The 14,046-nt window shown below is 43.6% G+C and overlaps 1 protein-coding gene across 1 annotated transcript in view; it reads left to right on the top strand.

The window, feature by feature from the left end:
* Positions 1 to 14,046, top strand: part of fgfrl1a (fibroblast growth factor receptor like 1a) — a 61,789-nt gene that overhangs the window by 14,169 nt on the left and 33,574 nt on the right. The window contains exon 3 of the mRNA XM_031866909.1: positions 8,998 to 9,270. Within this exon, the coding sequence (XP_031722769.1) occupies positions 8,998 to 9,270 (273 nt within the window). The remainder of the gene's footprint in view (positions 1 to 8,997; positions 9,271 to 14,046) is intronic.

A 14,046-nucleotide genomic window follows, 5' to 3' on the forward strand; every position in this document is an offset into this window, starting at 1 on the left:
GTGTGTGTGTGTGTGTGTGTGTGTGTGTGTGTGTGTGTGCGCGCGCGTGTGTGTGTGTGTTTTATGTGCATGCTTGGAATGTCTGACTCTCCACCAAGTGAAGCAGAAAACACACAGGTGGAGGAAATACAGGAGGACGGAACAATACTGAATTATCACATGCTGCTTGAGTGTGTGTGTGTGTGTGTGTGTGTGTGTGTGTGTGTGTGTGTGTGTGTGTGTGTGTGTGAAGGTTATGTTTCTTCATTTGAAATGTAGTCCTCTGCTTTTGTTTATTATATATTCAGATGTGCCATATAAATGAAGTTTTTCTTACTTTCATTACAGAATGTAAAAGCATAATTGAACCTGTTAACAGGGATGTGATAAACAAATAAAACTCTTGTTACTATGTCATAAACATTGGAAAACAAAGTCAAAAGTAGAAAGAAAGCAGAAATAAAAGCTAATTTGAGCTTGAAGCAATGTTTATTCAGATGATGACCCAATAAGTATTGATTTGATGAGCTGCAGGTCAAAAGAAGATCTAGACGTCTGCTTGAAAACGTGGGTGTAAGTGAACATTTTTCCAGGAAACATGAAGCTGTCTATCAACATTCATCAGAATGTGAGACAGTTCTTAACTATGTTTTGCAATAGAGTAGTGATTTTGCATTTTGCTTGTATTTACTTGATGCCAAACTTCCGCACTCAAGCAAGGACAGCGGGCTAGTTACCTTAAATAAAGAACATATTCGTAATGTAAAGCGCTAATTATTCCTCTGAGGAATTAATGTAACTTTATAGATTTGAGTAAACAGAAAACACAAAGGTGTTTGTTGTTCTGGTCTTCCAGGGTCACCTACTTGTGTTCAACCCTTTTATAGCTTATCTGCAATTATTTAACTGCTCGGAAGCCAAATACATATTAAGCTGTTTATAAAGCCAGTCGCTCTCTTAACATTGCACTATGTCTCCATCTTTATATGGGTTATGTCAATATGAAAAGGCTCCCTTACAGCAAATATTCACCTCTTTATCACTAAAGTGGACCACAGCAGGTGGTGGTACCGTGTGTGTGTGTGTGTGTGTGTGTGTGTGTGTGTTATCACTGTTGTTAATGAGTTACAGTGTCTGCCTCCAAAAGGCTGATAAAAGTCAGGTCGAGGACACCGCTCGCCTCACACACACACAAGCACACAAACAATCACACACACTCAGGAGTGTTAACTGTTTCTTATCTTGCGCCAAGTATGTCTTGCCTTATCTGTAAGGCACGAGGCGCTCTGCAGACACACACACACAGAATACTTTACTATACAAACCGATGGAGATACATGTCACTAAATATAGTGGTTTACCCCTAAAGGTGTGTTTAATTGGACTTTGGTTCAGAGGGTCATTGCTCTCGGTTGAGTCCACTGATGGTGACTGCAACCTGACTTTGACAGAATAAGTAAAGTGTCCCCGACCTCGGATTCCTCACATACACGCCCGCGACACCTGCCGCTGCGCTGTTAGGAGACACTTCACAGTCACTGGTGAAGGTCGGCTGGAGTCAAATGGTGAAGCTGTTTTCATGTCTGCATGTCTGAAAACAAACTACCGAACGATATCATTTTGCTATCTGGAATCTTGATTCTGTAGTTATACATGTGATTGCTACATTGATTGAAAAAAAACACACATTTTCTACTTCTTTCTGAGATTCTGTATGTTGTGCTTAAATGTTAAACGAGATTCAGGACGAAGGTGAGCTGAGTGTACGGTCATACTGTGGAGTGTCTCCTCCCAGTCTGTCTCTGGTCTTATTTTGCACTAAAATGTAACTCAGCCCCCAGCCTCCATACACTGACCAGCCAGACACACACACATCCACACACAGACACAGACACACACACACACACACACACACACACACACATTAAAACACACACTGAACTGGAATAGTACTTGTAGCCTTTGACCTACTTTCAGCCCAAAGCTGGCCTGCTTTTCCTGTTTATTGAGTCTTTTTTCCTGCTCACCTTTTCTTTCTCTTTTCACTTTCCTTCCCTCCTGCTTTTAGTTTTTTTTTTGGGTTAAGGAGCCCTGGATCTAATCTCTAATCCCTATTTTTCCAATAATCATTTATTATCTGACCAAGGTGACGCTAAAATCTTACAAAAGCGATTCCTTCTTCTGTTATAATCCTGAATAATCAGGGAGTCCTCTCTTTATATGTACGATTCAGAGAGTTGGGATATAACAAGTGTAAAGTAAATAACTTGATCCGTAATGTAAAACAAACCTCATCACATGGATGTGTTGGAGACACTCACAGCAGACAGGTGTGACGTTCACCGTGAAAGTCAGAAGAAACAGAGAAAACCATCGTTTTGGTGTGTTCCTTCTCAAACAGCTACCAGATCAGTTTTCAACAAGCCCTGACTGTGAGTTGTTAATGGACCGTTTAGGATGTCTCGAGCTCTGTCAGTCTTTTCTGTTTTCTGTCTCACAGGATGTAAAGCAGCACACGGTTTTAGAAAGCAAAGTAGATTCTTTTACGGTGTTTACCCAAGGTACTCATTAACGTGTCATCTTCTTGTCCACTCTGCAGTTCACCTGTAACTCCTCACACGTTAGCAGTTGTTTGTGAGGATTAATTCCTCTCTCTGAGTCCATCCCTTCTTCTTCTTCCCTTACCGTACTTTCTTCACTTTCCTTAATCTGCATCTAAATAATGAGCCCAACTTGTTGTTACAAACACACACACACACACACACACACTCTCACAAGTGCATACTGTGCATGATGTGGTTTCTGTAAAGCCCTTTATAAGCTTTAAAAGAATGTTCTAGGTTCACACCGCCCTCAGGTTCTTTGTGGTCTGCAGAACTTTATGTTCTTGGTCTCGGTTTCCTCAAAAGCCTCACTCACTTTTTTCCCCTGCCCGAATATCCTCCTTCTTCTCTTCGTGAGATGAAACCACCTCCCTGTTTATTTTTGGGAACTCGGACTGCAGGTTTCACAGGTTGATAACTTGAGTTTTGAAACTAAAAAAACATTTGCCCTTGATGTTTTCTGCAGGAATGATACTTCTTTCCAGTGCTTCGTCAATATGTTGCCTTGAAAACCACTGAATTTGCATTTTAGTGAGTTTACTATTTCCCTGTGACAGATACTGAGTCATAAGTAAAGCTATTCTAATGGTAATAAGAAATGAAAACCACTCTCCTATAATGACACACAATTCAATCTTAATATAGTGGCTTATTATTGTTCAGATTGTTGCCATGATTTCCTTTTCCCTCAGTTAGTTGAACTAAGCGTCTTCATAAATCTTTTCTCCTCCGTTAATTTGGGTTGGGTGTGTCGTTAAAATGATTCATTGCTTGCTTTACCTTTTTCGGGATTAAACTGAGCAAATTTATTGCTCTTGCCAAGTATAAACCCGACAGGAAAAGGTCCGCGGTAGATTTTGGCACCTTACGCCGCTAGTTTCTGAACATTAACGTGAAATTTAAACACTAGTCTTTGTGTTTTGAGGGAACAGCGTGACTATATGGTCATTTTATATCCAACTTTGTGTGTGAGCTGTTATTTCTAAATTAGGTTTGAGGAAATCTTTGAGCTGAAATATTGTCAAAGGATTAGGGTTAGAGCAGACAAGTGCAGCAGCCAGAAGAGAGGAAAGGTAAAGAAATACAACCAGCTATTAGTCAAGATGCTGCGAAGGCAGCAGAGAGAGGAGGAGGAGAAAGTAAGAGCAAGAGAACAAATCACATTTATATTATCACACCATTAAATATCTGACTAAGACATTAACAAAAAAAGGATTAACAGAAGGTTTCACACCTATTTGTGTGTGTGTGTGTGTGTGTGTGTGTGCTCCCAGAAAGCCAGCGGTGTGAGTCGCTCAGAGGATCAGGTTGCCGTACCAACCACTCAGCAGATTCCTCAAAGTTTTTGTGGCCGCTGTGTGATTTTCTGTAGCATGCGTGTGTGTGAGGCAAGTGTAAGCTGTGTGTGTGTGTGTGTGTGTGTGTGTGTGTGTGTGTGTGTGTGTGTGATGTAGCCCTTCGATGATGTGTCGGTGTATCCTCCCCAGCCTCAGGCCTAGTGTTAACTGTCAGGACAGAGCAAAGCAGCATTTGTCCTATTGTTGGGGTGGAAGTGACTGGGTCAGAATGAGAAAGTGTATCTGTGTGTTTGTGTGTGTGTGTGTGTGTGTCTAGCTGAAGAAGACAACTTAATGTCTACCCATCAGGCTGCCTGTTGCCTCAGGCCAAAGAAAGGCCTGAGTGTGTTAGAGTGTGTGTAAGTGAACTACAGGAAGTGAAGGAGAGACAATCAGGGTAAAATCTGTGAGTCGCAGCAGCGGCCTGATGAATAAATGACGTCGTTCAGCCAGTGTGGCGTCACGCAACGAGCAACCCCACTGGTCCTAATCGATTTAGAGAGTATTGAGGTGATAACAGGATTCAGGCTTGTGAAGAGAATTCAAAAACAGGACAGCAGGGGATTACAGGGTTTCACTGAAAGTGTTGCATAAACAGCCAACTTACGGGTATTTGGGTAATTTGAGTTGCACACACACAAATTCTCATTGAAGCACGTAGCGGAAGGATAAAACCTTGTGGCTGTTTTATTAACTCTGAGCTTATTTGGAAGCACGAGAGAGACAGAAAGTTACTGATTGGATAATAATGAAGACCTCTTGAGGACGCGGTTGTCTCTCGGCGCTGCAGTCTTTCATAGCTCAGCGTGCATACGCACACATACATGCAGACACACCTCTACCTTTACGCAGCACTGTACACCAGCGCTGCGTCCCGCTGTTAAGTGCCCTCCATCAAAAGCATTCCTCGGCTCTCCCCTCTCGCTCTCCAGTCTCGCCTCCCTGCCAACAACAACGTTGCGTTGGACTCTGCAGACCCATCTGACTCTGAGACCAGTGGAACGTTCAGGGCATTGAAAAGCGAACTCTCCATCCCAAACCAAAACACAAAGGGCATTCGCACGCTGCCAAAATATGCAGCACAAAAATTTACTAAATTAGCAAGTATTTTTTTCAAGTATTTGGATGCTTTGCTTTCATGGCGAAAGGAGAGTAAGTGTCAATATTTCTCTCTCTCATGTAAAATCGTTACAAATCTTACTTTGTCAGCCAGTTATGGCGTTGATTATTTTTCATCCAAGAGAATTCATCTCATGGAAATGTCTGTGAAAATCATTAGCGAGTCTGATTTAAACAAACAGCACTGTGCTCTGACGTTAGCTGGCAAAGAATGTCAGAGAAGTATGTAGAGCAGAGAACCAAAGAAAACAAACTCAAGTTTATGCTAAACTCTACTGTGTAATATTATCTGCTAATGTTAGCGTGTAAAAAGGCAAAGGTGTACCAGTTGGCCAAAACAAGAAAAATGCTCATGTTGCATTATCAATATTTGGAGTGTCTTCAGGCTTCAGCTTCATATTTAACAGACAGATATGGTAAGATGGTAAGATGAGTCCTGTAAATCTAATCCTCATTATGTCACTAAACGTTCCCTTTAATGGAATTTAAGCAGTGCATTTGCAGTTGTTTTTGGGGAGTAGCCAGCACAAGAACAGAATGTAAGAGCTGATTTCTGCTCTGCTTTGTTTGGCCTTCAGCTACCATCCTTGTAGAGGATGTGCAGCTCTGAGCTGGAAGGTTTCTGCCTCTGTGGGAGTAGTGGGATCTGACCTAGGCCTTGTTTTCCCGCCGTTTGGCTCCAGAATGCCAGACGTGCATGCCTTTAACCTACCTACGCACTCCCTGCATGTGAGGAGAACGAGAGGGAGGGTGTGCCTGGTGTGTGTTTATGTGTGTGTGTGTGTGTGTGTGTGTGTGGAGGCCGACAAACAATCTTCAAGGTGCTTTAGATTGTCTCGAGGAGCCTGTTGCAGGCGAGGGAGCATCGTAAAGCCCCAAATGGACTAAACGGACCAAAGTTGAAAGGCCTGCAATTTTCTTTTCTCACCCACACACACATGCAGACACACAAACATGAAGACACTTCCTAAACAGTATATGAACAGACAAAGATGCAACTAATTAGCTTTATTTGACTAAATGTATAGCAAAAAATTCAGCAGCACATATATTCTAAAAATGACCCACACATGTGCAAAGACACACACACACACACTGACCTTGTGTCTCGTGAAAGAGAGGAAACGATTTTTTACTCTCTTCAGTTTCACCCCTAGAGACAGATTTAAAAAGACTTTACTTCGGTCATGGACCGTTGAGGAGGAGGAGGACGATGGCGATGGGGAAGGGAGGGAGTGAGGAGAGGAGGCTGCTGGTGTGTGTTCCCTTCATATAGGGGAAAGAGGGAGTAAGGGAAGAAAAAGGGGGGAGGTAGACGTAACAGAGGTTAACTGTCGAAAGTTGAGAGGTTCAGTTCGAGGTCCTGCTCCTGCGATCCTCTGGGGAAGAAACTGGGGAAGTTATGTGTGTGTGTGTGTGTGTGTGTGTGTGTGTGTGGGTGTGAGTGTGTGAGTGCAGATCCAAAAAAGGCAGGAGACCATTAAATCACACAAGAGAGGAAGAAGAGAAACTGCACTGAGCGAAGAGGATGGTGTGAATGAGTGTGATGAAAGAGAAGAGTGAGAGAGCAGGGAGTAAGAGAGCAAAATAAAGAGAGAGAGGAAAAGAGTGGTGACAGGGGAGAAGAGGAGGCAGTAATGGGAAGCGAGGGGTTAAGGGTAAGAAGGAGAGAGGTAGCAGGGGAGTAGTGAGAGTTCAAGGGAATGAGATTTCAATCTGTTGGAAGAAGAAAAGAGAGGACGAAATAAATATAGCGAAAGAAAAAAATATCAACATTGAAGGGACACAGTATTTAAAGAAAGGAAAAGATAGTGAAAGTGGGACACACGGCCAAGAGAGAGAAAGAAACAGGACTTAGAAAGAACAGGAGAATAATAGAGGGAGATATAGAGTATTTAAAAAGGAAGAGCAAGAGAGAGGAGAAGGAGTGAGCTGTCTGGCCCCTGATGAGAAAGCCATACAGCTGAACGAACACATTCCCCGTCCAGGAGTGAGGAAGATGGAGAGAGGAGGAGAGGCTCCTGTGAATACCCTTTGTGTGACTAATGTCTTTTTCACACATTTCACCTCCATCCATCCATCATTGTGTCCACCTCCTGCTCTCCCGTCGTGACAGAAAGAATGCTGGAAGACTACTGTAACTGTTCTCCTTTTGTTATTATAAGCAGCTTCACGTATACGACTCCACTTAACCGTGTTCATCTCCGACATCTACGGACGCACAGCGGAGGAATAAATCACGGCCCTTGTTTTGTTTTTCGGTGACGGTTGACAGCTGGCCGACGATGTGAAGTCTTTCGCTGGAGTTTGAGACCCTTTTAGGAAGGCAGCCACATGTTTCTGTGAAGCCGTGGTGGTTACTGTTGCTCGTGTTGACGAGTTCCTCCGAAAGAATTGCGAACAATAAAGGCTATGGTGATTGCAATGAATTATGTGTGTGTCCAAATTTTTTGGACTCACATACACTGTATGAAATATGGACGTAGTCTCCGTGACGTCACCCATTGGTTTATGAAGGGGGGGGGGTTTGACTTCGACCGCCACCATCTTTGCATTGACGTTCTAGCACCTCAACCAGCCTTATTCAGCTATTATACATCCTAAAAACTCAAAATGATGTCAGCTAAGTCTGAAAACGCTGACTGGACACAAACTCTGGTCAACTGGGTGAAAGTGTTGCATTTGACCCATTCATCCACCACAGCCTCCACTCAAAACAGACCTTGTCACACTTCGTCAGCAACAACCAAAAAGCTGATTTAAAAAACAAAACAGTACAAATCTACAGCTGTTTATTGAACCCTTTTATCACAAGGGCACATTAGAGGCACCAGGCTGTGTTAGTTCCCTGTGATAAGCACCAGACAAAAAAGGGCAATAAAGGAAACTCACCTCAAGTGTTTATACTTGAGGTGATATGTTTCCAATCCTTATCAGAGCGTGTGTATTCTTCTAGATAAGCCTTTATCAGGCACATTGTTAAAATCAAGCCTTTGTCCTTCTTTTAAATCTTTCCTACTCGACAGGACGTGACCTGAAGAGGTTGTTTTCTGATGGGTTTCCATACAATTGGCTTTTGTAGTGTGTTAGGACACTTTGCTGGCTACATGGTGGCCTGTCATGTGTTGTTATTGCTATATTTGGAGCGTATTGTTTTAAGGCAGGAGGAGTAATGAGAAGAGATGTACACTATGACTCCCACACCTCCTCCTGCTTGCATCTCTCTATCTTCCTGTTTGTCTTTCTTTGTACTGCTCCCCCTATTCGGCCATATTTCATCCCCCTTTCTCTCCTCAGACTCACTCCCTTAAATTCCACTCTCCCTTGTTGCCTCCCTTCTTCTCTTCTTACCTTCCTTCCTTCCTCTCTTTCTCTCTCACCCCCACAATTTCCTCCCACCTTTCCCAGTCAATCAGCCGGCTCGCTCGCCTCCCTCTGTTTTTCTAGTGTGCAGTTTCACAGTAGAGCGGCTACTGAGCGGTCAAGGTCACGCCTGATTCTACGTCTCGACACGACATCTCGGTTGATATTAGCTCGGCTTTGTGTTTGCTCCCCGAGGACTCTATTGTTGTCTGTGATAAAATGTCAATGTTAAGCCAAGCCATCATAAATCTCTCAAAGGTCAAAGGATAATTCCTGTGTGTTAAATGCCATATTTGGAGGCTTCTTTGGTTCTGAGAGTAGCGGTGAGGATGAGAGCGTGTGTAGCTGCAAAGGTGGAGATGAAGAATAGGCATCCGAACCTCGATCCTAAAGCGGGTAACACGCCTAATTCTTCCAAAAAAAACGAGGAGCAAATGTGAAACGTCATTTTTAGGTTTGCATGCACTCAAGAAAGCTGGTTGTTTACACTTCCTGTCATCTGATTTCTTAAGCTTCGTGTAACTAGGCTGATGAGGGAGCTCTTTATTGATTTCATAATCTCAATACACTTTCCCTTCCCTTCCCCCACGCTTAAGGTCCCCCCAGGGTGTCGGAGCCGGTGGCCCACCGACAGAGCATCCGTCTGGGTCGCACCATGAAGCTGCCCTGCCCCGTGGAGGGCGACCCCCCGCCGCTCATCATGTGGACCAAAGACGGCCGCAACATCCACAGCGGTTGGACGCGCTTCCGGGTGCTGCAGCACGGGCTGCGCATCAAAGAGGTGGAGACCGAGGACGCGGGGACGTACATCTGTAAGGCGACCAACGGGTTCGGCAGCGTGAACATCAACTACACGCTCATCGTTATCGGTGAGTAGTGATGTGAGACAACGTTTGGCTCAGCTGCACAGACTTGATATACTACTTATGAGCTATCAAACAACTCTGATTTGTTTTTCATGTGCTGTGTAATATTTAGATAAATCAACAAAGTACACTTAGTAAATCTACATCAGTCACACGTAGAACTTGATTCGGAGGAGGACTTGAGTCTTTTGTAGAAGCAGTGTGTTTATGTGTGTTTATGTGTGTTTATGTGTGTTTGTACGATGAAGACTTTGCTCTTTTATTTCTCTCAACATTGTCTCGCTTTCTTCCCATTCATTTAAGTTTGTACCCACATCTTCTCTCCTTCATTACACATGATACTTCAGTCTTTCGTTCTGTCTTTCTTTACTTTTTACATGCTTGCTTGCTTCCTTTGACTCTGCTGTGTGAGTTTCTAGGACATAATTAGCCAGCTTGGGTTGGTGGGGCCATTATACAGTAATGAGGTCTGTGTAGTTCCCCACACGGGAAGCACGGCTTTTGTCTGAGTTTTTATGCTCGGTGTGTGTGTGTGTGTGTGTGTGAGACCACAGTGTTGTGTTTGTGCGTACCTGTATGGTTATGAACGAGGCATTTGTTAAAGAAGATGCTTTTGTTTGTGTGTAGGACATTGTGTTAGTGTAGTATGAAATGTCAAGTCTGTGTGCCTGTCCCAAACTATAAAAGACACATTGTTATCTTTTTTTTTCTACATAATCATTTTCCAACTTCGCCTTCAGAAAGCTGAGTCAGTTGTCAGTATCTCTGGGTGTGTATAGAGTGCAGAGTCAAAGTGTGTATAGAGTGGAAGTCAATGTAAGGTCTGTGTTTAACACAAGCGTTTAGTTCTACGACTCTAAATATGCAGTAAATATCCCTCTTGTGAATTTTGAAGCTTTTGCGTGTCTTAAAAAAGGCGGTTGATCGTCATCAAGACAAACACTTGTTAGCTGAGGCTGTGGGCTGTGACCCTATGGACTCTCCTGCTCAAATACAGGTGTGTTTCTTTCTATACTGGGACTCAAATAGCTGCTTCCCTCAACTCCTATTCATGTAAACAAAATACCTGGAGGGAAGACAAGTGTGTCAGTGTGTGTCTGAGTGCTACAGTGTCTCTACACCCCTCCATGTGTGTGTGTATCATTCCATGTGTTTGTCTACATGCCGCAGTGTGTGTGTGTGTGTGTGTGTGTGTGTGTGTGTGTGTGGTGTGTGTGTCAGGTTCCAGCGTTCCAGAGAGTCTGACTAAACTCTGCCCACCGTCGGCACTTCAAAGACGGCCTTGAGTGAAATGCTCTGATACAGATATCACCGGCCGATAGTTACTGTATTTTAAATGATCGTGAAGAACATTTTTGTAACAAAGTGCGAATCTTAAAAGAAGAACAGCTGGTAGAAAACAGAATGATGTTTGGGATTACCAATACAAGTCTAAATTAGTAGTATTAAAGATATTGCTGTTGCTTAAACAACATTAATGGAACATCCATAAAAGAACATTTTCTCTTTCTGTCAAGTTTCCATTTGTAGTTGCATGAACACATTTTATATCCTAGTTGGCAGTGATTGATGCACTTTTATTCTGCAGTAATGATTATCGGTAGTGATTCAAAGCTGTATCGGTCTGGACTCGGACTTCAAAGACGAGCTGGCATACAGAGGGCAGCAGGGCGGGGGGGCAGCAGCTGCTGCTGAGGTCATCCAGACAGACAGCTGCTCTCTCTGTCTCTGTCTCTGTCTCTCTCTCTCTCTCTCTCTCCCTCTCTCTCTCTCTGTCTCCCTCTCTCTCTCCCCCTCTCTCCCTCTCTCATTCACCGTCCCTTTCATTCACTTTCATGTGTGCGCACACAGATGCTTCAGAAACAATGGATTGGGTGAACCCACATGAGCAAAGCAGAAATTTTATCATCTGCGTTCTCATTGGACGCTGAGAATCAGCACCTTACCATGCAAAATAAGGAATATTTTCATTCTCAAAGATTTCTTCTTTGACCGATGTCTTACATCAAAAATGCGTCTGCAAAAACAAGACGGCAGCCTTTCTGTGACAGCGGGTCAGTTTGAAATGTCGCAGGGAGTAATGGAAGAAGAAGGAGCAGCCACAGTGAGCTGTTAGATGAACACATCTCAGAGAGGTGACCAACCACTCTCACTTTTGCTGTTCGCAGACTCAGCAAAAATGTTCAGCATGAAACCCTAAAAGTGTTAAATGGTTTACTTAAAATTGTAGAAAAGAGCTTTTATTTTGACAGGGGACTGGCGCAAATTCCGGTCAAAATTGTCATCATAAAACCCAAAATTAAATTCTTTAAAAGAATTGTTACGGTGACAAGGTAACAAAGTTCACATGCTGGACAAGAATGATCTCGAGGCTACATCACTACATTTTCTGCACAAGTTGCACAAACGGTACCCAGAGATAGTTTGTGCTCCACCAGGTTAACCTTCAGAGACCCCCCCCCCCCCGTAATTCAAGCCAGGAATCGTGGCACGGCATCTCCTTAGAGGGGCAGTTAGCATGGATAGCCGTGTTTTCATAGCTGGAACAATGTGCATAGGCTGTGTTGTTCATCAGCTGGTTTTGTTTTCTGTGCAGTGTTTCTCTCTCCGCTGCTTTGCTTTGCCTCCTCCCATCTCTCTCTCCTCCTCCTCCTCCTTCCTCTCCTCTCCTGTGTGGTCCTGCGGTAATTATTCTATGGCCGCTCCGCTTCACAGTAATGAGCCCACACCTGCGTCTTACTGTCTCTCCCTCTCGATTTCTAACCCAAAGTGTCTTCAACACCTTTTTCCTATTAACACTCAATCTCATTCCTCCTCCCTCCGTCGGCCGGCTCATTTTTCTCCGGCCGCGCTTTAATTTGAATCAATATTTTCCCAGTTCCCCATTTTTCCCCGCACGTAATGGCATTTGATTACCGTAAAACATCCACTGTACCGCTGCCCAGTGAAGTGATGGAGAGGCGGGTTTTTTTTTGTGAAGGCAGGCTTTTGTTGGCAGGGGAAATTAGAAGATTTGCTCTTTTATTGTATGTAGGTTGGCAAATGTTTGCATGAGTAAATAGTCTTTGTGTGTGTGTGTGTGTGTGTGTGTGTGTGTGTGTGTGGGTGTGTGTGTGTGTGTGCGCGCGATTGTTTATCTGAGGGCTATGTGTACGTAGGTGTATGCAGATTTATGGGACCACCAGTAAAGTGAAACTGGGAGAGCTTTTTCTTTTTTTTCTGCTCAAAGAACATCAATGTCCTTCAAAAAACTGAAGGCCATGAGAGCTCTCATTACTTCCTCCCACTCTCTCTCTATCTCTGTCTCTCTCTCTCTTGATCTTCTTTGTCTCTGCTGTCTGTCTTTTGTAGTTTCTTGTATGAAATTCTAAAATTGTTTCCCTCCTCCCAGAAGAGTGAATGATAGAAAACTTATAGTTCAAACCAGATGTGGCGACAATGGGAGCGTGTCTGGAGGTTGGAAGCCGTGCGTAAGGAAGCGGTTTGGCGTTGTGTGTGTGTGTTTGTGTATTTTTAGTGCACGTGAATGTGAAAATGCGGTTTCAACTTTTAATGAAAATGTTCATCAACACATTTTTGTGTGTGTGTGTGTGTGTGTGTGTGTGCGCGCGTGTGCGCAGATCCCTTCATAAGTGACACGGTGTGATGATTTGTGGTGATTTAAGAGCTCGGCCGCAGCGGCTGACATCTGGCCATAATTGCAGAACAAAGAGGAAAAGAGAAGCAGAGAAAGATATTAAACATAGACACACTGTTTGTTTGAATAAATGAGCTTGTGCGTGATTTATGTTCGTCAAGCGGCAGATGCATAATGAACGTTGAAATAAGAAAAATGGAAGCACGGGATGAAACCTGACAAATGGAAAATATACACAAAACAGGAGGAGGAGTATTGTTTCGGGAAAATGATTCTGTTCTACATTTTCTCGTATTAAGCGCTGCGGTTTTATGCTAGGCGTAGTCCATGAACACTGCTGAACTCAACTAAAATCTATTATCACTTAATACAGTCTGACATCCTGACATCACACGGCTCAGTCCTCTATGCCGTGACCATCCAATGTGATGTTACATGCCGACTAAGCGGTTTGAAATTGTTGCTCCAGTCTGCTTTTACATCCAGTTCAAGCAGAAAATCACACTCCTTCATTCAGGTTTATTCTCTCTCCATTCTACTGCACTGCATGTGTGAGACTTGCAGCTGTCTGTCGGCCAAAAAACGCATCAGATCAGGTTGCAGACCAACATCATCATCTCGATCCCTCAGTTCCTCCATCCTGATACCTCCTCTGTTTTTGTGTTCTCACGTTACGCAGTTTTTAATTTAGATATCTGGTGCCTCGTCTGGAGAGGATGTAGAGGTGGCCAAGGTTTGCAGGCTAATTGGTATGAGTCATACGCACACACACACACACACACACAGATAAATGTATGAGTGTGTGTAATTGCACAGTGTCTAAAAACTCTCAAATAACCCAATCTCCCTTCACCCACCTTCTTACAAATACAGCAGGGCAGCTGTGCCTGTCTTGCTGTATTTTTCTGAACGTGTGTGTGCATGTGTGTGTGTGTGTGTGTGTGTGTATGTGTGTGTGTGGGTTGTGGATTTAGTGTTTTTACTGCAAGATTCTTCTGCTCATGTTACACACACAGCGCTTTCTTACTAATGGCAGAAAAATGCATGGAAGGAACCTGGAGCGGCAGCTCGCTGGTTTGCAGGAACCGCTCAGTTGGTGTTCAGTTGAGGGTTTGAGGCCTCACAGGGGATTTTGTTTTTTT

This window comes from Anarrhichthys ocellatus, unplaced genomic scaffold (genome assembly GCF_004355925.1).
Source record: "Anarrhichthys ocellatus isolate YVR2014 unplaced genomic scaffold, GSC_Weel_1.0 scaffold37, whole genome shotgun sequence".
NCBI lineage: Eukaryota > Metazoa > Chordata > Actinopteri > Perciformes > Anarhichadidae > Anarrhichthys > Anarrhichthys ocellatus.